Raw genomic sequence first — 23,634 nt, forward strand, 5'->3', positions numbered from 1 at the left:
GTTAGAGAGTACCCGCCTAGACTTTCCTCCTCAGGCTTTCATTCCCATCAGGATTTTAAAGTTCTTAAGGACCAGGACCATAATTTATTCATGATTTAACTTCCTTTCAGAGGAACTTTGATTGATATCATAGGGACTCCCCAAAATTTGTGAGCTTAATTGCATTTTTTTTTTTTTTTTTTTTTTTTTTTGCCACACCATGCAGCTTGTGCAATCTTAGTTCCCTGACCAGGGATCAAACCCCGCCTTCCTCAGTGCAAGCACTGAGTCACTAACTACTGAACCACCAGGGAATTCCCAAGCTTAATTACATTTAGAATGGTGAACATTTGACTTAAGTCCTCACAAATAACACCTGGATGCTGAAATGTATACATTGTTAGGAACTCCCCATCATTGTTCTAGGGTATTGCTTCCTCATTCATTTCTTTCTACCAATTTTTAAAATATTTACTTATTTATTTATTTTGGCTGTGCCGCGTCTTAGGTGAGGCACACAGGATCTTTGTTGAGGCATGCAGATTTCTTAGTTGTGGCATGCATGCAGGATCTAGTTCCCCGACCAGAGGTCGAAACCGGGCTCTCTGCGTTGGGAGCGCAGAGCAGAGTCTTACCCACTGGACCAGCAGGGGAGTCCGACTTTCTACCAATTTTGTCTTTTAATTCACTTCCTTCGTGAGGGAATTCCTGGCTTTCCAGAGGTTAGCAGTGCTTTCATTGCTGGGGCCTGGGTTCAATGGTCGGGGAACTAAGATCCTGCAAGCTGTGAGGCAAGGCCAAAAAACTCCAATTCTCTGTATTCATGAATATATTCCACAGTATTTTATAGTTTAGTCATAATGTTTGCCTGGGGAGTTCTGCTCCAGTGGCTGGTACCTCTAAGATCCAGTAGTAATTTTGGAGAGATGGAAATGCCACAGTAAAGCTTTGCTCTTGTACTGCCACTCACAATAGGCCTGTGTTTTTTTCCCCCTAACTCTGGATGACTGAAGAGGACTGATAATTGGATACATTCTAGTAGCAAATGGGAGATCCTACTGAAACCGTGTAACTTGGAGTGGGACTTGAACCCACAGGCCGGGATCCAAACCCAGCCAAAACCCAGATTGGGACTTGAACCCATGGTCTTTTAACGGAGATCACACCTAGCCTCAGGACTTAATGAAGCTCATGTTCTTGATGTCTCATCGCAGAAAGAATTCAGTGAGAGACGAAGTGATAGGTAAGAAGTGGATTTATTTAGAGAGAAACACACTCCATAGACAGAGTGTGGGCCATCTCAGAAGGTGAGAAGAGCACCAGGGTAGGGGGGTTGTCAGTTTTTATAGGGGTGGGTAATTTCATAGGCTAAAGAGTGGGAGGAGTATTCCAGCTATTTTGGGGAAGGGGTGGGGATTTCTAGGAATGGGGCCACCGCCCACTTTTTGACCTTTATGGTTGGTCTTGGAACTGTCATGGCGCCTGTGGGTGTGCCATCAGCTTGCTGATGTGTTACAATGATCATATACTGAGGCTCTAGGTCTAGTGGAAGTCGACTTGTCCACCATCTTGGACCTATTTGGCTCTAATCTGTTTATGTCGTGTCCTCGGGCTATGTTATTCTTTTAAAGGTTGTGCCCTGACCCCTTCTCTCCTGTTTAACTACTAGGTGGTAAGATTTCTTAAGGAAGCTGCAAAATGGATAGAGCCTAAATAAAGTCATGCAGAACTGAACACTGCCCTTAGTGCTGCCTTTGCCCTCAAATCTCTAAACACCGACTCAGGAATTCCCAGCACCTTGCATCTCTCAATCACCCACAACACTCCGTGTCTTCTATCTTCTCCTCCAGGAAATCTTTCCATTGTGTAGTTGAAGAACGACTCTGCATAGATGGTAATGAATGGTAACATTCACTTTTAAATGGGACTGTCTGGAGACAAACCAAAAGGTAATTCTGGCATAAGGAATTGTAGGCATGGTGGCAAGGCAGTGAGAAAAAGGCTATGGAAACTTGAGCTATTCAGGTTTAAAAGCTAGTGTCTTTGTAGGGCATCATGAAAGCCTCAGCTCAATGTCACATACCTAAGGGATTTCTAAGCCCATCAATTCTAAAGTAGCTTCCCTCCATATCAAAGTGTTCTGTTTCCTTCATGGTACTCATCACTCATCATGTGAAATGATCTTATTTATTGCTTTACTTGATGGTTATCTATCCCTACTAGAATATAAATTCTATGAGGTAGGGATTGGCTTAGTCCATTGTATTCCCAGAACTGACACAAAATGAGGACTCAGTACTGTAGATAGTTGTAAACAAAAGAATCGAATGAACACTTATACAGACATACCTTGATTTACACACAATCAAGTCATTTAAATTGCTTAGGGGGAGAAGAATATGTATACTAGCTATCTAGAAAATTACAGTACACTGTTTTTACAAATGTAAAATAGTATCCCTTAACCACTTTTTAAAAAAATTTGAGGGCTTCCCTGGTGGCACAGTGGTTGAGAGTCCGCCTGCCGATGCAGGGGACACGGGTTCGTGCCCCGGTCCGGGAGGATCCCACATGCCGCGGAGCGGCTGGGCCCGTGAGCCATGGCTGCTGAGCCTGCGCGTCCGGAGCCTGTGCTCCGCAACGGGAGAGGCCACAACAGTGAGAGGCCGCGTACAGCAAAAAAAAAAAAAAAAAAATTTGGATTCTGCAAGTTTTTCATGAGGCTTTCTTAAAAAAGTGGAATCTCATAAATTTCATTCAAATTCTAAGCGAGGTGTTCTGTATCCCCTGTATATGTAGAACATGACAAATATTCACCAAATACGTATTCATTAAAACTTGAGTTTAAAAAAAATCCCGTACTTAATTTTGAGTTCGCCACATTATTTAAAAAAGTCAATATGCATTATTGTGTAACGCATTTCAAATTTTAATATATTTACTTGAAATGCTATTTAAAGCCTATTTATTGGAGTGTGTTTTCAAAGACTTTAAGATGTTCCTTACCACAGCTGACAAATATAGTAACTTTACAGAATTTTTAAAGAATGTCTTAAGCGCTGAAAGAACTACATGCAGTGTGCATGTACTTTCACAAGGAAGGATCTAAAATTGGTGGTCACCACCAGAAAGAGGGTTATTTATTCTCTGATCGCCAGTAAAATTAATAGGCCCGTGGCCAGGAGTAGGCCCCTGGCTGAACCCATCCTAACGGGACTGCGTTGCTTGGGAAACCAAAGAGAAGTTTGGGGTCATTTGATCTGGAGCCCAAGACCACATCCTTCAAGTTCTCCTGCCCTCCAAATCTACTAAAGAAGGGGGAAAAAAGAGAGAAAGAATAAGGGAGAATAGGGGGAATGAGGGAGAGAGAAAGAGGAGAGAGTGGGGGAGAGGAGAAAGAGGGAGAGAGATGGGTGGGGTCCTGCCCTGGAAAGAGCTGCGCTCCAAGCCCCGCCCCCGTTTCCCTGGTAACTGGGTAAACAGACCTCCATCATCTTTTCCCCAGGGAATTCTGCTAGGTGTGAAGTGGCGGGCAGGAAGCAGTGGGCAGGAAGTCTGAGTGGAGATGTGCTCTTTCGTAAGAGTGGGGTCCCCCAAAGGGTTGGGGCGCTCCAAGGGATTGGGATCTTCCCTCGAGCCAGGTGCAGCTTACCCCTTAGAGATGAGTGCCCTTGGAGGAATGAGGGTATCTGAGAGGAAATCTCCCCTGAGCATGGACGTGGCACTCACCCGGGAAGGAAAAGATGACTTAGGAGAGAGAAGGGTCTTCATGGGAACAACATCTCCCACGGAGTTGGGGCTCAGAGTGGGATTAGGAAAAGAAGATTCTCCATGCAGTAATAAATATGAGGAGAGGATGGCTTCACCAGAAACAAAATATCCATCGAGCAATGGGCTTGATATAAGATTAAAAAGACAGAATATTTCTAGGACTTTCATGGACGGGAGTAATTTAGGAGTCAGCAGGGTCTCAGCCTCACAGGAAACAAAATGTCCTCTGAGAATGTTGCCAGGAAGAGCAGGTTTAGAAAATGAGCGTTTTCTGGCAGGGTGTCGTCCTGGAAGGGTAACACAGTCTCCACTGGGCCTGGTGTGTGAAAGTCCACAGGCTCTAGGCAGCAGGAGATGTCCTGTGGCTGGTGACCCTGAAGAGTTAGGGGCTTCAGTGGGGAAGCAAACTACTTTGGGTATGGAACCTAGACAGGGACTGGAAAAGGAGTCCACCTGTGTGGTGATGAAGCCCAGCATGGAGATGCAGCCTCCTGTGGAGGTGGACATGGGGTTCCCCCAACCAGAGGATCCAGATGAAACTAAGCCTACAGAACCCCAAATGGGCTTGGTGATAGAACCTTCTGAGTGCCAGTTGGCTCAACAACCTGAAGAGCAAAGGGAGACTGAGAACATTGAACCAGGAGTAGAACCTCCAGATCGCATCAGACCCATATACTCTGGGAAATTTTTTGATCGGTTGCCTTGCTGGCCAAGTGTAAGTTTTTTCCTAGTACTTTCCGTAGGAACTATGTCTAGCCATGTCTCTATCAAGATGATAAACGAGTGAGACTTGTTTGGATTTGCAGAGTCAAATTGCAGAGATTTTGTTGAGATTCTGATATTCCTTGTCCCAAGAGACTCTTTCCAGCTGTTATTCTGTCCGATCTCCTCTGACTCTCTGCCTTCTTTTCTAATGTCAGCTTTGTTTTCTGTGCACACGAATGGGTCCTCTTGATTTCTCCCTCCTTTCTCCTTTGACCGACATTTCATTCCTCAATCTGCATTTTCTCAACCCTCCAACTGTAATACATGTTATATCCTAATATTCATGTACTTTTTTCAAAAACAGTTTGCTTTTTCTATTCATTATTCTGTGAGTTATTTATTCTTTCAGCAAAGACTTGTGGTGGTCATTATGCTGGGTCCAGGGCACTATCAAATGAGAAGCACATGATTCTAATCCCATGGGTTTAGGCTCTCACTCCAATGTTGGAGGCAATAACTAAACAAATATTATATAGATGTCTGAATGCATAGAAAACAAATTCTTCCTTCATAGAAGTACACTCTAAATATGAAGCGCAATGGAGAGTTTGGACAATTGTTTTGGAGGAGATAGGAAAGGCTTTACAGAGCAAGTAATATTTCAGCTAATTTAGAAAGGTGTCAGTAATTGTCAGATGGAAACGGTTGGAGCATCTTGGGCAAAGAATGGCATGGAGTATGACCAAAGCTTCTTGTGTTGGGAGGTATAAGCAATTCTGTTTAGCCAGCATGGTGGTAAGAGATGAAGAAGAAATCTAAAGGTCCCGAATGCAGGGGTAAAACGTATGGGTACAGAAGCAATGGTGGATCTTCATGAGGGAAGAAATGAATAAAATTTGCCTTTTGGAAAGATAATTCTGATATCAATAATAATGGTGGACTGCAAGGGGAAGATATTGGATGACAGGAAAAAGTTAGAAGGCTATTTCAAGGTAATGATGGCCTGAAATTAACGTAGAGTTGGAAAGAATTGGAGAGGAGAGAGCAGTTCTGAGAACCTTTTAGGAGATGGTATTGTTAAGAACTGCCATCCAGTTGTGGATCTATGTGGTGAAAGAGAGGGAAGTTGATGGATGACTTAGGAGTTTCTAGTTTGATAATGAGACATCTTCTGGTTTGGTGACACATGAATATCTGGTGTTGGCCATCCTGAGTTTCAGTTATTTACAGGGTATCAGATGAAAAAGCCAGGCAGACAGTTGGAGCCATGGGTGGAAATGGGACAAAGAAGGTCTAGGCAAGATCTTACTTTGGGAAACACATGAGATGATCAGAGAAAGAAATGTCAACTAGGTGAGTTCTTGAGGACAAGGATTTTCTCTTATTTATCATGTAGCTTCATGGCATATCATGATGTCCAGCTTATACTGGTCATTCAGTAAATATATGTTTGGTAAATGGAAGGAAGGCTGGATGATTAAGTGGGAGAAAAAACAGTCAGAGAAGAAAGAGGTGAGTCTGAGAGGGTGGTGTTGAGCAACATAAAGGGAGCATCCTTAAAGTATTCTGGGAGTAAAGGAGACATTAGAGAACACAATTCTGCTGAAGTGGTCACAGGGATTCTGCAGAACTTTTTTTTTGGCATCTGCAGACTTTTGTTCCCCTTGGGAGTCAGGGTGTTCTTTTGTCTTTGACCCACTTTGCTTTCTGGTTCCGTTATTGGATTTCCCCAGCCACTCTCTTCTCACTTGACCATACCTGCTTCTCCTTTCTGGATCGGTTCTGCAGTCTCTGGGTCTATGGCTTCAGACCTGATCTCACGTACAAGCAGAAACCAGCTTCCGGTTTCCAATACAGGCAGTTCTAAAACCTCTGCTTCCTGCTACCTCTCACGTCCTCCTTTCTAAATGTGAGAGGGAAAAAAAAAAAAAATGTGAGAGGATAGGGAAGAGAGCTTCAAGGAGAAAGTGACCAGCAGTGTTAAAACGTCTCCGATAGGGTAAATAGAATAAAGATGACTTAGCTTTGGGCATTAAGGGAATTAGCAACATAGTGAGAATGCAGATTCCAATATACTGAAGAGTGAAATTAGAATTGGAGAAAACTATTGTAACTTTTTTTTCCCCCTAAGAAGTGTGACAGTGAAGAGAACAGAGTAAAGATTCCATTTAGGAATAATTTTATTTATCTAGTGAATCAGTAGGGGAGTTTGAGATAACACAAACGAGATAATGGGTGGAACCAGACCCCAGATAAGCAGGAGGGAGTGGAAGCAGGATCACAGGCCAGAGGAGAGATTAGCCTAGATTAGAAACAAGGTTCCTTTTAAAATAATTTTTTAAATATTAAATTATCTACTTTCACTATAAAACAAAGATAATAACATGGAAAATTTAGAAAACAGGAATGAAAACACAATAATCTTATCACCCTAACACTATGCCTACTGGCACTTTGCTGCCCTCACATTAATTGTTATCAGTGGCTTTACTATATCAACATCGCTACCCATGGAGCTTTGCAGGTATTAACTTTTTACCGGTGAGGAAACTGAGGAAACTTAAATAATTTGGCCAAAGTCTTACAGCTAAGAAGTAGTAGCCCCAGGATTTGAAGTCACCACATCCAATTTAAGAGTCTGAGTTCTAGACTGTACTATACTTCCCATGACACTTTTCTCCTAATCATTTTTATGTAGTTGTTACAGCAAGCATAAAAATTGTCTTGACTTTTCACTTACTATTATTTAATAAATTTTTCAGTGTTATTACAGAGAAATTAAAAGATATTTTAGTGATAAAAGCAATATTTCTTTAAGCCCATATATGCTTCCTTTTTTTTTTTACATCTTTATTGGAGTATAATTGCTTTACAATGGTGTGTTAGTTTCTGCTTTATAACAAAGTGAATCAGTTATACATATACATATGTTCCCATATCTCCTCCCTCCTGCATCTCCCTCCCTCCCACCCTCCCTATCCCACCCCTCCAGGTGGTCACAAAGCACTGAGCTGATCTCCCTGTGCTATGCAGCTGCCTCCCACTAGCTATCTATCTTACGCTTGGTAGTGTATACCATATATGACTCTTTAGATAACTCATTCCCTCTCTTTTTGGACAATAGATTTTTTCCCAGATTTTTCTGTAAAAATAGTCTATGAACTTCTTTATGTATATGTCTTAGAATATTTCCTTAGGATAGAGTTTCAACAGAAGCCAAACGATGAATCTTTCTCTAGTTCTTTTTGCCAAATCCCTTCCTAAAATATTGTACCACTAAGTTTTAAAAATTAATAATGATTTGTAAGGCATTGTTTTAATTCACATTTCTTTGATTTATAATGAGATTGAAAATTATTTCATATGTTTGTTTTCATTGTTTTGTTTTTTTTTATTCTTATATCTGGTCATCTTGCTGAACTCTGATTGGTCTTTTTTTTTTTTTTTTTAAACATCTTTATTGGGGTATAATTGCTTTACAATGGTGTGTTAGTTTCTGCTTTATAACAAAGTGAATCAGCTATACATATACATATGTTCCCATATGTCTTCCCTCTTGCGTCTCCCTCCCTCCCACTCTCCCCATCCCACACTTCCAGGCTGTCACAAAGCACTGAGCTAATATCCCTGTGCCTTGTGGCTGCTTCCCCCCAGCTATCTACCTTACTACGTTTGTTAGTGTGTATATGTCCATGACTCTCTCTCAGCCTGTCAAAAATCACCCTTCCCCCTCCCCATATCCTCAAGTCCGTTCTCCAGTAGGTCTGCGTCTTTATTCCTATCTTACCCCTAGGTTCTTCATGACATTTTTTTCCCTTAAATTCCATATATATGTGTTAGCATACGGTATTTGTCTTTTTCTTTCTGACTTACTTCACTCTGTATGACAGACTCTAGGTCTATCCATCTCATTACAAATAGCTCAATTTCATTTCTTTTTAAGGCTGAGTAATATTCCATTGTGTATATGTGCCACATCTTCTTTATCCATTCATCCGATGATGGGCGCTTAGGTTGTTTCCATGTCCTGGCTATTGTAAATGAATGAACATTTTGGTACATGACTCTTTTTGAATTTTGGTTTTCTCAGGGTATATGCCAAGTAGTGGGATTGCTGGGTCATATGGTAATTCTATTTGTAGTTTTTTAAGGAACCTCCATACTGTTCTCCACAGTGGCTGAACCAATTCACATTCCCACCAGCAGTGCAAGAGTGTCCCCTTTTCTCCACACCCTCTCCAGCATTTATTGTTTGTAGATTTTTTAATGATGGCCATTCTGACTGGTGTGAGATGATATCTCATTGTAGTTTTGATTTGCATTTCTCTAATGATTAATGATGTTGAGCATTCTTTCATGTGTTTGTTGGCATTCTGTATATCTTCTTTGGAGAAATGTCTATTTAGGTCTTCTGCCCATTTTTGGATGGGGTTGTTTGTTTTTTTGTTATTGAGCTGCATGAGCTGCTTGTAAATTTTGGAGATTAATCCTTTGTCAGTTGCTTCATTTGCAAATGTTTTCTCCCATTCTGAGGGTTGTCTTTTGGTCTTGGTTATGGTTTCCTTTGCTGTGCAAAAGCTTTGAAGTTTCATTAGGTCCCATTTGTTTATTTTTGTTTTTATTTCCATTACTCTAGGAGGTGGGTCAGAAAGGATCTTGCTGTGATTTATGTCATAGAGTGTTCTTCCTATGTTTTCTTCTAAGAGTTTGATAGTTTCTGGCCTTACATTTAGGTCTTTAATCCATTTTGAGCTTATTTTTGTGTATGGTGTTAGGGAGTGATCTAATCTCATACTTTTACATGTACCTGTCCAGTTTTCCCAGCACCATTTATTGAAGAGGCTGTCCTTTCTCCCTGTACATTCCTGCCTCCTTTATCAAAGATAAGGTGTCCATATGTGCGTGGGTTTATCTCTGGGCTTTCTATCCTGTTCCACTGATCTATCTTTCTGTTTTTGTGCCAGTACCATACTGTCTTGATTACTGTTGCTTTGTAATATAGTCTAAAGTCAGGGAGCCTTATTCCTCCAGCTCCTTTTCTCGTTCTCAAGATTGCTTTGGCTATTCGGGGTCTTTTGTGTTTCCATACAAATTGCGAAATTTTTTGTTCTAGTTCTGTGAAAAATGCCAGTGGTAGTTTGATAGGGATTGCATTGAATCTGTAGATTGCTTTGGGTAGTAGAGTCATTTTCACAATGTTGATTCTTCCCATCCAAGAACATGGTATATCTCTCCATCTATTTGTATCATCTTTAATTTCTTTCATCAGTGTCTTATAATTTTCTGCATACAGGTCTTTCGTATCCTTAGGTAGGTTTATTCCTAGATATTTTATTCTTTTTGTTGCAATGGTAAATGGGAGTGTTTTCTTGATTTCACTTTCAGATTTTTCATCATTAGTATATAGGAATGCCAGAGATTTCTGTGCATTAATTTTGTATCCTGCTACTTTACCAAATTCATTGATTAGCTCTAGTAGTTTTCTGGTAGCATCTTTAGGATTCTCTATGTATAGTATCATGTCATCTGCAAACAGTGACAGCTTTACTTCTTCTTTTCCGATTTGGATTCCTTTTATTTCCTTTTCTTCTCTGATTGCTGTGGCTAAAACTTCCAAAACTATGTTGAATAAGAGTGGTGAGAGTGGGCAACCTTGTCTTGTTCCTGATCTTAGTGGAAATGCTTTCAGTTTTTCACCATTGAGGATGATGTTTGCTGTGGGCTTGTCATATATGGCTTTTATTATGTTTAGGAAAGTTCCCTCTATGCCTACTTTCTGGAGGGTTTTTATCATAAATGGGTGTTGAATTTTGTCGAAAGCTTTCTCTGCATCTATTGAGATGATCATATGGTTTTTCTCCTTCAATTTGTTAATATGGTTTATCACATTGATAGATTTGCGTATATTGAAGAATCCTTGCATTCCTGGAATAAACCCCACTTGATCATGGTGTATGATCCTTTTAATGTGCTGTTGGATTCTGTTTGCTAGTATTTTGTTGAGGATTTTTGCATCTATGTTCATCAGTGATATTGGCCTGTAGTTTTCTTTCTTTGTGACATCCTTGTCTGGTTTTGGTATCAAGGTGATGGTGGCTTCGTAGAAGGAATTTGGGAGTGTTCCTCCCTCTGCTATATTTTGGAAGAGTTTGAGAAGGATAGGTGTTAGCTCTTCTCTAAACGTTTGATAGAATTCACCTGTGAAGCCATCTGGTCCTGGGCTTTTGTTTGTTGGAAGGTTTTTAATCACAGTTTCAATTTCAGTGCTTGTGATTGGTCTGTTCATATTTTCTATTTCTTCCTGATTCAGTCCTGGCAGGTTGTGCATTTCTAAGAATTTGTCCATTTCTTCCAGGTTGTCCATTTTATTGGCATAGAGTTGCTTGTAGTAATCTCGCATTTTTTTTTTATTTCTGCAGTGTCAGTTGTTACTTCTCCTTTTTCATTTCTAATTCTATTGATTTGAGTCTTCTCCCTTTTTTTCTTGATGAGTCTGGCTAGTGGTTTATCTATTTTGTTTATCTTCTCAAAGAACCAGCTTTTAGTTTTATTGATCTTTGCTATTGTTTCCTTCATTTCTTTTTCATTTATTTCTGATCTGATTTTTATGATTTCTTTCCTTCTGCTAGCTTTGGGGTTTTTTTGTTCTTCTTTCTCTAATTGCTTGAGGTGCAAGGTTAGGCTGTTTATTCGAGATGTTTCCTGCTTCTTAAGGTGGGCTTGTATTGCTATAAACTTCCCCCTTAGAACTGCTTTTGCTGCATCCCATAGGTTTTGGGTCGTTGTGTCTCCATTGTCATTTGTTTCTAGGTATTTTTTTATTTCCTCTTTGATTTCTTCAGTGATCACTTCATTATTAAGTAGTGTATTGTTTAGCCTCCATGTGTTTGTATTTTTTACAGATCTTTTCCTGTAATTGATATCTAGTCTCATGGCGTTGTGGTCGGAAAAGATACTTGATACAATTTCAGTTTTCTTAAATTTACCAAGGCTTGATTTGTGACCCAAGATATGATCTATCCTGGAGAATGTTCCATGAGCACTTGAGAAAAATGTGTATTCTGTTGTTTTTGGATGGAGTGTCCTATAAATATCAATTAAGTCCATCTTGTTTAATGTATCATTTAAAGCTTGTGTTTCCTTATTTATTTTCATTTTGGATGATCTGTCCATGGGTGAAAGTGGGGTGTTAAAGTCCCCTACTATGAATGTGTTACTGTTGATCTCCCCTTTTATGGTTGTTAGTATTTGCCTTATGTATTGAGGTGCTCCTATGTTGGGTGCATAAATATTTACAATTGTTATATCTTCTTCTTGGATCGATCCCTTGATCATTATGTAGTGTCCTTCTTTATCCCTTTTAATAGTCCTTATTTTAAAGTCTATTTTGTCTGATATGAGAATTGCTACTCCAGCTTTCTTTTGGTTTCCATTTGCATGGAATATCTTTTTCCATCCCCTTACTTTCAGTCTGTATGTGTCTCTAGTTCTGAAGTGGGTCTCTTGTAGACAGCATACATAAGGGTCTTGTTTTTGTATCCATTCAGCCAATCTGTGTCTTTTGGTGGGAGCATTTAGTCCATTTACATTTAAGGTAATTATCGATATGTATGTTCCTATTTCCATTTTATATATTGTTTTGGGTTCGCTACTATAGGTCATTTCCTTCTCTTGTGTTTCGTGTCTAGAGAAGTTCCTTTAGCATTTGTTGTAAAGCTGGTTTGGTGGTGCTGAACTCTCTCAGCTTTTGCTTGTCTGTAAAGGTTTTAATTTCTCCATCAAATGTGAATGAGATCCTTGCTGGGTAGAGTAGTCTTGGTTGCAGGCTATTCTCCTTCAGCACTTTCAGTATGTCCTGCCACTCCCTTCTGGCTTGTAGGGTTTCTGCTGAGAGATCAGCTGTTAACCTTATGGGGATTCCCTTGTGTGTTATTTGTTGTTTTTCCCTTGCTGCTTTTAATATGCTTTCTTTGTATTTAATTTTTGACAGTTTGATTAATATGTGTCTTGGCGTGTTTCTCCTTGTATTTATCCTGTATGGGACCCTCTGTGCTTCCTGGACTTGATTAACTATTTCCTTTCCCATATTAGGGAAGTTTTCAACTATAATCTCTTCAAATATTTTCTCAGTCCCTTTCTTTCTTTCTTCTTCTTCTGGAACCCCTATAATTCGAATGTTGGTGCGTTTCATGTTGTCCCAGAGGTCTCTGAGACTGTCCTCAGTTCTTTTCATTCTTTTTTCTTTATTCTGCTCTGCAGTGGTTATTTCCACTACTTTATCTTCCAGGTCACTTATCCGTTCTTCTGCCTCAGTTATTCTGCTATTGATCCTATCTAGAGTGATTTTAATTTCATTTATTGCGTTGTTCATCGTTGCTTGTTTCATCTTTAGTTCTTGTAGGTCCTTGTTAACTGTTTCTTGCATTTTGTCCATTCTACTTCCAAGATTTCGGATCATCCTTACTATCATTATTCTCAATTCTTTTTCAGGTAGATTGCCTATTTCCTCTTCATTTGTTAGGTCTGGTGGGTTTTTATCTTGCTCCTTCATCTGCTGTGTGTTTTTCTGTCTTCTCATTTTGCTTATCTTACTGTGTTTGGGGTCTCCTTTTTGCAGGCTGCACGTTCGTAGTTCCCGTTGTTTTTGATGTCTGTCTCCAGTGGCTAAGGTTGTTTCAGTGGGTTGTGTAGGCTTCCTGGTGGAGGGGACTAGTGCCTGTGTTGTGCTGGATGAGGCTGGATCTTGTCTCTCTAGTGGGCAGGTTCACGTCTGGTGGTGTGTTTTGGGGTGTCTGTGGCCTTGTTATGATTTTAGGCAGCCTCTCTGCTAATGGGTGGGGTTGTGTTCCTGTTTTGCTAGTTGTTTGGCATAGGTCGTCCAGCACTGTGGCTTGCTGGTCGTTGAGTGAAGCTGGGTGCTGGTGTTAAGATGGAGGTCTCTGGGATATTTCCACCGTTTAATATTATGTGGAGCTGGGAGGTCTCTTGTTGACCAGTGTCCTGAAGTTGGCTCTCCTACCTCAGAGGCAGAGCCCTGACTCCTGGCTGGAGCACCAAGAGCCTTTCATCCACACAGCTCAGAATAAAAGGGAGAAAAAGTAGGGAGAATTAGTAGAAGTATGAGTAAAGAAAGAAGGAAAGGAGGAAAGGAAGGAAGGAAGAAAGAAGCAAAGAAGGAAAGAAAGGAGGGAGGGAGGGAGGGAGGAAGGAAGGAAGGAGGGAAAGAAGGAAAAAAGACAGAAAGAAAGATGATACAGTAAAAATAAAATAAAGTATAATATAGTTATTGAATTTAAAAATATTTAGAAAAAAAAAAAAGGGACGGATAGAACCTTAGGACAAATGTTGGAAGCAAAGCTATACAGAGAAAATCTTACACAGAAGCATACACATACACCTTCACAAAAAGAGGTAAAGGGGGAAAAAATCATAAATCCTGCTCCCTGAGACCACCTCCTCAATTTGGGGTGATTCGTTGTCTAAAGGAGGGAAGGAAGGAAGGAAAGAAAGAAAGAACGAAGGTAAAGTATAATAAAGTTATTACAATTAAACTTAATTATTAAGAAAAAGAATTTTTAAAAAAAAGTCATGGACGGATAGAGCCCTAGGACAAATGGTGGAAGCAAGAGTATACAGACAGGATCTCACACAGAAGCATACACGTACACATTCACAAAAAGAGGAAAAGGGAAAAAAATCATAGATCTCGCTCCTAAATTCCACCTCTTCAATTTGGGATCATTCCTTGTCTATTCAGGTATTCCACAGATGCAGGGTATATCAAGTTGATTGTGGAGCTTTAATCCGCTGCTTCTGTGGCTGCTGGGAGAGATTTCCCTTTCTCTTCTTTGTTCTCACAGCTCACAGGAGCTCAGCTTTGGATTTGGCCCTGCCTCTGCGTGTAGGTCGCTGGAGGGCGTCTGTTTTTTCGCTCAGACGGGACGGGGTTAAAGGAGCCGATGATTCGGGGCCTCCGGCTCACTCAGGCCGGGGGTTGGGGGATGGGGGAAGGAGGGGCACTGCGTGCGGGGCGGGCCTGCGGCGGCAGAGGCAGCGTGACGTTGCACCAGCCTGAGACCCGCCGTGCGTACTCCCGGGGAAGTTGTCCCTGGATCCCGGGAACCTGGCAGTGGCGGCTTGCACAGGCTCCGCAGAAGAGGGTCGCGGAGAGTGACCTGCGCTCGCACACAGGCCCCCTGGTGGCGGCAGCAGCAGCCCCAGCGTCTCCCGCCCGTCTCTGGGGTCCGCGGTTTCAGCCGCGGCTCGCGCCCGTCTCTGGGGTTTGCGCTTTCAGCCGCGGCTCGCGCCCGTCTCGGGGGCTCGCGCCCTCAGCCGCGGCTCGCGCCCGTCTCTGGGGTTCGCGCTTTTAGCCGCGGCTCGCGCCCGTCTCTGGAGTTCCTTTAAGCAGCGCTCTTAAACCCCTCTCCTCGCGCACCAGGAAACAAAGAGGGAAGAAAAAGTCTCTTGCCTCTTCGGCCGGTGCAGGCTTTTCCCCGAACTCCCTCCCGGCTAGTCGTGGCGCACCAACCCCTTCAGGCTATGTTCAAGCCGCCAACCCCAGTCCTCTCCCTGCGCTCAGTCCAAAACCGAAACCCGAGCCTCAGCTCGCAGCCCCGCCCGCCCCGGCGGGTGAGCAGACAAGCCTCTCGGGTTGGTGAGTGCTGGTCGGCACCGATCGTCTGTGCAGGAATCTCCCCGCTTTGCCCTCCGCACCCGTCGCTGTGCACTACTCCGCGGTCCCGAAACTCCCCCCTCTGCCTCCCGCAGTCTCCGCCCGCGGAGGGGCTTCCTAGTGTGTGGAAACTTTTCCTCCTTCACGGCTCCCTCCCACTGGTGCAGGTGCCGTCCTTATTCTTTTGTCTCTGTTTTTTCTTTTGCCCTACCCAGTTACGTGGGGAGTTTCTTGCCTTTTGGGAGGTCTGAGGTCTTCTGCCAGCCTTCAGTAGGACTTCTGTAGGAGTTGTTCCACGTGTGGATGTATTTCTGGTGTATCCGTGGGGAGGAAGGCGATCTCCGCGTCTTACTCTTCCGCCATCTTCAAGGTCCCCCCCTGATTGGTCTTAATTGCTTATTATTTCTTTTGGATTTGCTAGGTAGACAATCATATTGACACTTTTGTCTTTCCTTCTTTAATATATATAACTCTCATTTCAATTTCCTATCTCACTGCATTGCCTATGATCAATAATACAATATTGAAAGGTCGCTTTTCAGACTTTAATGGGAATGATTCTAATGGTTCACCATTAAGTATTATTTTTGCCATATCCATTCCCAGTTTGCTAAGTATGTTTAAAAGTCAGGAATAGAGCTTGAACTATGAAGAGCTTTCCCCACATTTGTTGAAATATATCTTTTTCTGAATTAATATGGTTAATTTTCTAATAACAAACCACCTTCATATTTTGGAGCTAAACCCTACTTGGTTGTGATATATTATTATTATAATATATTCTAGGGTTTGATTTGCCAGTTTCTTAGTGGGATTTTTGCATCTACGATCCCATGTAATATTGGACACAGTTTTCCTTTTTGGGTTATCTTTCTTGGAGTTTGGTATTAGGGGAATGCTAGCATATGAAAAGAATTGAGAAGACTTCCATATTTTCATTTTCTTTATGCTTGTAAGTGTTTAGATATTGTGTGCATTATCTACTTCTCGTAGGCTTAGTGGAACGCGTACAACTGAAAGGAAAAGAATAGGAGATCCCCAGCATCCTGATCAAGGGATGGGATGGTGAAGTATTTGGTGCCCCTGAGTTCATCCAGTTTCAGAGAAGGGAAGAAGTTCATTTGGGAGAGGTCAAAACCCATTTTCAAGTATGACAGTGAGCAGAGTTCAGATGGAAATACCTCTGTGAAGAACCTGCTAAAATCAACCTGCGAGGACACTAGCTTTTCATCAGGGTGCGCTCAGGAAACTGTCATCTCCACGAGAGGCCGTTCCAGTGTTGGGGGGAGGGGAACAGATGCATCTCATTGTAAGGACACTCATCCTATGGTTGGAAGTTGCTGCCCAGAGTTGGCTGCAAGTGAAGGTCTGCTCTGATGGATTTATGAGACCCCATTAAGCCTTCTAGTCCTGCTGGTATAGTCATTGGTATAGCAGCATTGGTATAGCAGCAATGACTGCTGGTACAGTCATTGGTGTAGCAGCAAGGACCTGTATTCAGGAAAAGCCAAGAAATGGTGGCCCAAGAGGAGATTTTTGGAGTGCTCTTCGAGAACTAAAGAGTCTGGTAAAACGAGGTCCTCTCTGTGTAGACCCTTGGAAGGGCTCTTGGACAGCACTCTGGTAGAGATCAAAATCTCTCTAATGGCCATTTCTCCAGGACATCCTTGACACTGTCCCTCTGACTATGGCAGAAACCTTGGGGTTATTAAGACTAAACAACTGAACCTTACAAAGTGCATTGATAAATGGTATTGAAGCCTGAAGTACAAAGAGGAGGAAGGAAGGAAAGTTTCAAAGAAAGGTTTTAAAAAGATAATATTGTCTACAATGACTAGACAGTATGTTAGGCGCTAGGGCTACAAAGATGAAAAATGATACAGTACTGGCTTTCCAAAAACCTTACAGTCTAGAGACTTGAGACCAATAGACCAATGATTTTACAATGTGGTAAATGTCATGCAAAGGGATGCCTTATTTTTTTCCTCTTCTACACAAAGAGACCCTGATAGCTATTTGGGGGATGGGTAGAGGCAAAGGGGTCACCTATTTGTAAATCTTGTGAGAACCTGATAGTCATGCAAGCCCTGATACTCAAAAAAAAGGTCACAAAGATTCATTTTGTCTGAATTTGCAAAGAGCCAATCTCTGCAGAATTCTGCGAAGTGGGTGGTTTTATTTGCCTAACGGGTTCAGGGCCTTCTGGGCAGAAAGATTGATGCCATCATTCCTAAATTTTTGCTGAGATTTTCCGAGTTAGGGATATCTATGAGCAAAACAGAGTGATCTTGACCAAGGGAGAGATTGGACCATTATGCCAGCCCACACGGAGTTTGGAGAGTAGATGATTATGGGTCAGTGGGTCTTTAGCAGCTGAAAATGGTCTCATATCAACCTTCCTGAGTTAACTTGAATCATACTTGGTCACTGAAACCTGTAATATTGGGGACCAACTGACGAGCTGGCTAAGGGAGGTGGCACTGCTGTGGCTGGGAACTGAGGAAGGAGGTGCCTGAGTGAGGAGGTGGTCAGTGCAGTTGGGAGTTTGATTACAGACAGAGGGCCTGAGCAGATAAGTAAAGACCGAGGACAGTAGAAGCCAGGTTTCTTACTGGTAGAGAAAAAACTTACTAATACGGAAAGGAGGAGGATAGAAGGAATCCTGTTGTGTTGGATTGTGATTGGAGGTATTGGTGGAAACTCATGGTATTATGTCTATGTCTATATCATCTATATCTATATCTATATCTATATCATCTATGTCTATATCCATGTCAATATCTAAGCTAAACATTTAACTAAACAGAGTATCATAGAATTGATATAGATGCAAATGTGTGGGGTGTGTATACACCACACATTTCCTAGCTCCATCCTCTAAGAGGATCTAGAAACAATGTTTACTTAGTAGCAATGAGCACACCAGAATCGGGATCTTGATTTCTAAATATCATTCTCTACTAAAAGGAATCAGGAATCTTTGGGGGAATGGCTGACTCTAGGGCTGGTGTAGTACGATATGAACTTGGAACACCTTTGAGAACTATAAAGTAAGAAAGTGCTTAAAGAATAATGCAGATATGTCAAAGGGGTGCAGAAACAAGCTTGAAGAGGCTCCCAGTGGCCTAAACTGTTATACTTTGAGCACTGAATAAAATTAACATTGAATAAAAGGGGAAGGGAGGGAGAGATATATTAGGAGTTTGGGATTAACAGATACACGCTGCCATATATAAAATAGATGAACAAGGACCTACTGTATAGCACAGGGAACTATATTCAATATCTTGTAATAAACTATGGAAAAACATTGAAAAAAAATAACCAAATCACTTTGCTGTAAACCGGAAACTAACACAATATTGTAAATGAACTGTACTTCAATTAAGAAATTACCATTGAATAAAACAGAAATCCATGAGCCCATACTGGTATAAATACACGAGTGACTGAAAACATAGCAAGAAAAAAAAATTTCCTTGCACTATAGTGCAGATGGAATGATGGAATTAGAAAGTCACCATTTGGCAACCGTCATAGTAGTAATGATTTAGGTCAGAGTCATCAGTGGATATTAAAACAGTAGGTAAAAGTTTAGTGAGGAACTGGATATTTACACAGAATAATTTTTTAAATTGATGCATAGTTGATTTACAATGTTGTGTTAATTTCTGCCGTACAGCAGTGTGATTCAGTTACACATATAAATCTTTTTTACATTCTTTCCCATTACGTTTATCACAGGATATTGAACATAGTTCCCTGTGCTTTACAGTAGGACCTTGTTGTTTATCCATTACATAGAATAATTATTATTATTATTTTTTTTTTTGTGTTACGCGGGCCTCTCACTGCCGTGGCCTCTCCCGTTGCGGAGCACAGGCTCCCGACGCGCAGGCCCAGCGGCCATGGCTCACGGGCCCAGCCGCTCCGTGGCATGTGGGATCTTCCCAGACCGGGGCACGAACCCACGTCCTCTGCATCGGCAGGCGGACTCCCAACCACTGCGCCACCAGGGAAGCCCTACATAGAATAATTATTGATTACAAACTTTACAGTGGAGAAACCTAGCTGGCTTTACCTTCCTTTAGTGATCAAAGTTAACACTAATAGGACAAATTGACAGTGTGTGCTTCCTGATAGAAAAACACAGCATTGTTTCTCTGATAGCCCTGACAACAATGTATAACTTTCATCATAAGAGAACACTAGTCAAACCCAAACTGAGGATCATTTAACAAAATAACTGACCTATACTCAAAAATTGTCAAGGTCATAAAAGACAAGAGAACATTAGGAACTGTTCCTGACCAAAGAAGACAGAACAGACATGACAAGTAAATGCTATGCATGTGTGCTGGTTACCGAGGCACTTGGATCCTGACTCCCCTCAAGAAGACCTGCTGGGTGGGGGTCTGGGCTGGGGTCGGGGGTGGGGAGAAGAGTGTAGCCGGTTGACAGCCTCCACCTGCTGCCCCATGGATCCCCTGCAGCATTCCTTCACCAGGCCACACTCCCCAGGACAGAGCAAGGCAGGGATTCTAGAAATGAACTTGTTTGGCCAACACAGATTCCTTTAATGGGAAACGTAGTCTCAGAGACCACACACTGGCCTGGCCAAAGTGTTCTCAGAACTGTGCTGTGGCCTGAAGCTCTTCTTAATACTTCCTTCCTGCTCTCCCTTCACAGGTGACATGGTCTGAAAGCTCTCCCTGCCTACCCTCCGCCTCCCCTTCATCTTTCACAGGTGTTTCCCTTCATAAATCTCTTGTATGGCTAATGGGGGTGTCTGATTTTCAGAGGAACCAAGCACTTACGCTGTGACCTTGGATTTACTCCTTTTTCTAGGAAGGACTGTACTGGGGCAACTGGTGATATTTGAATGTGGTCCTTATATTAGATACTAGAATTATATCCATGCTAATTTCCTGAGTTTGGTGGCCTGTAATTGTATTTTTTTTCTTATGATAATAAACCATGAGGAAAAAGAAAATAGAAGAGGACACAACAGTTTAAAAATTTCAATAAATTTTAGAAAATAAGAAGATGGAGACATGGCCACTGATTTTGCAGGGGGAAATGAAATCAGGTGGTAATTTCCACCAGAAATGAGGGAAAATCAGGTGGTAATTTCCACCAGAAATGATCCCATTTGCCTGGAATAATCCCTGAGAAGCTCAGCCCATGGAAGAAGATGTAGTAAAACTTGGATCTGAAAACTGAAGGATTGGTTGGAGGTCCAAATTCAGTGTAGCTGGGTTTCCAGTTCCCCTCCTCCATTCTATGCTCCCATGATTCCCACCTCTCTCCACCAGCTCCCACTCCATTCTACCAAAACTGTCAAAAGACTCCAAGCCAAAGATAAGGCAGGAGGGTAGCTCCAGGCTGAAAATGGGACATTAGTAAGTAAAAGTGTAGTTTCTGTAGTGCAGTTTCCCTAGCTTCCTCTTCCAGTGGGCCCTTCAAGGGCCAGCAGCTGGGGGGTAAAGCCCACCCTCTCACCAGTAGGCAGTGACTAGAGAGATAGGAGGGCATGACACATTAGAGACTCAGAAGCCAGCCTGCTTGGGCTCAGATATCTGCCAATATATGAGCAGTGTAACCCTGTTACTCAACCTCTCTGTGCTTTGCTTACGAGGGAGATGATAATAGTACCTACCTTGTGGAAACCATTATGAGTATTAAATGAAATAATACATAGGAAGCCCTTAGAATGGTATCCAGCCTATGTGATGTGCTTTATTATCGTCAGTTTTTATTACCATTATTATTAGTCTCTGGAAATTCTGAATAGCCTAGAGGAAAAAAAAATTTATATGGGGACTCTACCAAAATAAAGGCTGCCTCATTAACTGATCATCTTATAGGAAAGCCTGAGAGTCAACAAGCCCTGTAACACACGGAGCTCCATAATCATCTCTGTGGAGTCTTAAACTTTGTGATGATCAGATGCCAGCTTGAAGAGAGGGGCCGAAACAAGCTAACAGAAAACCCAGAGAGAGCAGGGGAAATGTAAGCACACAGGAAAGTTATTTGAGAGATAAAAGATGTTGCATTCGTAAGACAAGCTTGGAACTTTTAAAAGAACAGCCAGAAACTAACACAACATTGTAAAGCAACTATACTCCAATAAAAATTAATAATAAATAAATAAATAAAAATAATAAAAAGGAAAGGACAGCCAGAGAAGAAGACACGACATTTTAGAACTTAAATATAAGTTATTTAGAGAGTCTAAATAAAAATTCAGTAGAGGATTGAAGGATGAAATCAAAGACATTTCCGAGACATTAAAACAAATGCCCTTGAGGCAAAAGGAAAAAGACTCAGAAAAGATCATTGTTCCCTTTCTCGGGTTAAGGGGTCCCTAGGATCAGCAGAGGTCCCCCCTTTAGAGCTCAGGAAGTAGAACTTAAGGTGACCGTTAAAGCTGCTCTTAAGTTCCATCTTGGCTCTGCATATACTTGATTCTCATTCTTATTTCTAGTGCTCTTGCAGCTGTTTCCCTTCTATTTGATACTGTTTATAGATTTTTTGAAAGTCTTCATTGCTTTCTTTTGCGTAATAAAGCAGTACGCAGTAAAATATTGAGAAAACAGTACAAAGAAGAAAATAAAAGCACATGGAATCTCACCACTCAGAAATGGCGATCACAACTAACAACTTTTTGTCTATGGTGTTCTGTGCACATTGCAGACAGTGATTCTTTGAATTTGTACGATGCAAATTTACGTCTTTGTTTTAAATTCATGAACATTTTCCTATACCATTAAAATGTTGTATATACATCATTTTAAATGATTCCACAATAGCATATCTTTTGAAGGTACCATATTTTATTTAACCATTTGCCTGCTGTTGTGTATTTAGTGTGTTTATATCTATGTAAATAAAACAAAAGTTCATTCCGTTTGTCTCTTTTTTTTTTTTTGTGGCACGCGGGCCTCTCACTGTTGTGGCCTCTCCCGTTGCGGAGCACAGGCTCCGGACGCGCAGGCTCAGCGGCCATGGCTCACCGGCCCAGCCGCTCTGCGGCATGTGGGATCTTTCCGGACCGGGGCACGAACCTGTGTCCCCTGCATCGGCAGGCGGACTCTCAACCACTGCGCCACCAGGGAAGCCCCCGTTTGTCTCTTACTGGACCACATGAAAAATTACACAACAGATTTTCATCAAACTTGGGAAGCATGTTTGCGATAGCCAGATTCAAAGTGTAGGCTATGAAGAATAGAGTATATCCATGTTGTGGAGCTTGATGGAGAAATAATAGGGGAGGGAAGATAATTTTCCCTCTACCTTTCTGAGTTCTTGGCGGAGACTTCCTGTGACAAAAGGCAGATTAACAAGAGAAAAGCAAACACATTTATTAACACGTATACCTCATGTATATACATGGAAGATACCCAGGAAAATTGAGTAAGTCCCAAGATGGCCCAAGTCACCACCTTAAATACCATCTTTAGCTACAGACAAAAAAGGATGTTGGTGGACTTCCCTGGCGGTCCAGTGGTTAAGACTTCATCTTCCAATGTAGGGGGTGCAGGTTCGATCCCAGATCGAGGAGCTAAGATCCCACATGCCTCGAGGCCAAAAAACCAAAAACATAAAACAGAAGCAGTATTGTAACAAATTCAATAAAGACTTTAAAAATGGCCCACATCAAAAAAAAAATCTTATAAAAAAATAGGATGTTGACAGAGAACTATATTAACCACAATGGAAGAGAATATTAAAAAAATAACTGAGTCACTTTGCTGTACAGCAGAAATTAACACAACATTGTAAATCAACTATACTTCAACAAAAGAAGAAAACTCATCTAACTATGAAAAAAAAAAAAAGATGTTGGGGCAAAAAGAAGGCCAGCTATGGGAGGTTACCACGGAAAGCATGGTAAACAAGGGTGAGGTTTATTATGCAGAATACATCAGTGCCTTCTCCATTGATAAGAGTTCCTGGACATTTAGAGTCAACCTTCTCTTCCTAGTACAGAGAGGGAAACACCTTTACAAGCGATTTCCTTTGTAAAATGTACATGTCCCTTACAAAAGGGTAACTTCTACTCTGTTTTCAGAGCTTCTGCTGTTTCTTAAAATAATTGGTTGAAAACAATCCTTATGCCAAAGAGGCATATTTGGGGGTGGCAAATTCTGCTATCCTTCATATCTCAAATTGATGAACAGGCATCCTTGAAAACAACTGAAATAAAAAGAGATAAAAAGAGATCCATGACTGGAGCGAGACTTGTCACACATAACATGACACTGTAGATAGAAATCAGACATAATGGCTTCCATCTTTGTGTCCCCAATCAAATGGCCTGAGAACATCCAAACCTGATTACAGCTACTGATTTGGAATCAAATTGCTTTTCAAGTAGGCAACTCGATGAGGAATACCAAAGGCATTTCTGTCCAACAGAATGTTTACAGTGATAGAAACCTGGAATATCCAATGTCAAACACTTGGAAAGTCAGCAGATGACGGACAAGTAAAGTCATCTTCCT

The 23,634-nt window shown here is 41.5% G+C and overlaps 1 protein-coding gene across 1 annotated transcript in view; it reads left to right on the forward strand.

Moving 5' to 3' along the window:
• Positions 1-3,544: 3,544 nt before the first annotated feature.
• Positions 3,545-23,634, forward strand: part of EFHB (EF-hand domain family member B) — a 58,361-nt gene continuing 38,271 nt past the window's right edge. Inside the window, exon 1 of the mRNA XM_032631176.1 lies at positions 3,545-4,465. Within this exon, the coding sequence (XP_032487067.1) occupies positions 3,545-4,465 (921 nt within the window). The remainder of the gene's footprint in view (positions 4,466-23,634) is intronic.

The sequence above is a fragment of the Phocoena sinus genome, chromosome 4, assembly GCF_008692025.1.
Source record: "Phocoena sinus isolate mPhoSin1 chromosome 4, mPhoSin1.pri, whole genome shotgun sequence".
In the NCBI taxonomy this organism is placed as follows: domain Eukaryota; kingdom Metazoa; phylum Chordata; class Mammalia; order Artiodactyla; family Phocoenidae; genus Phocoena; species Phocoena sinus.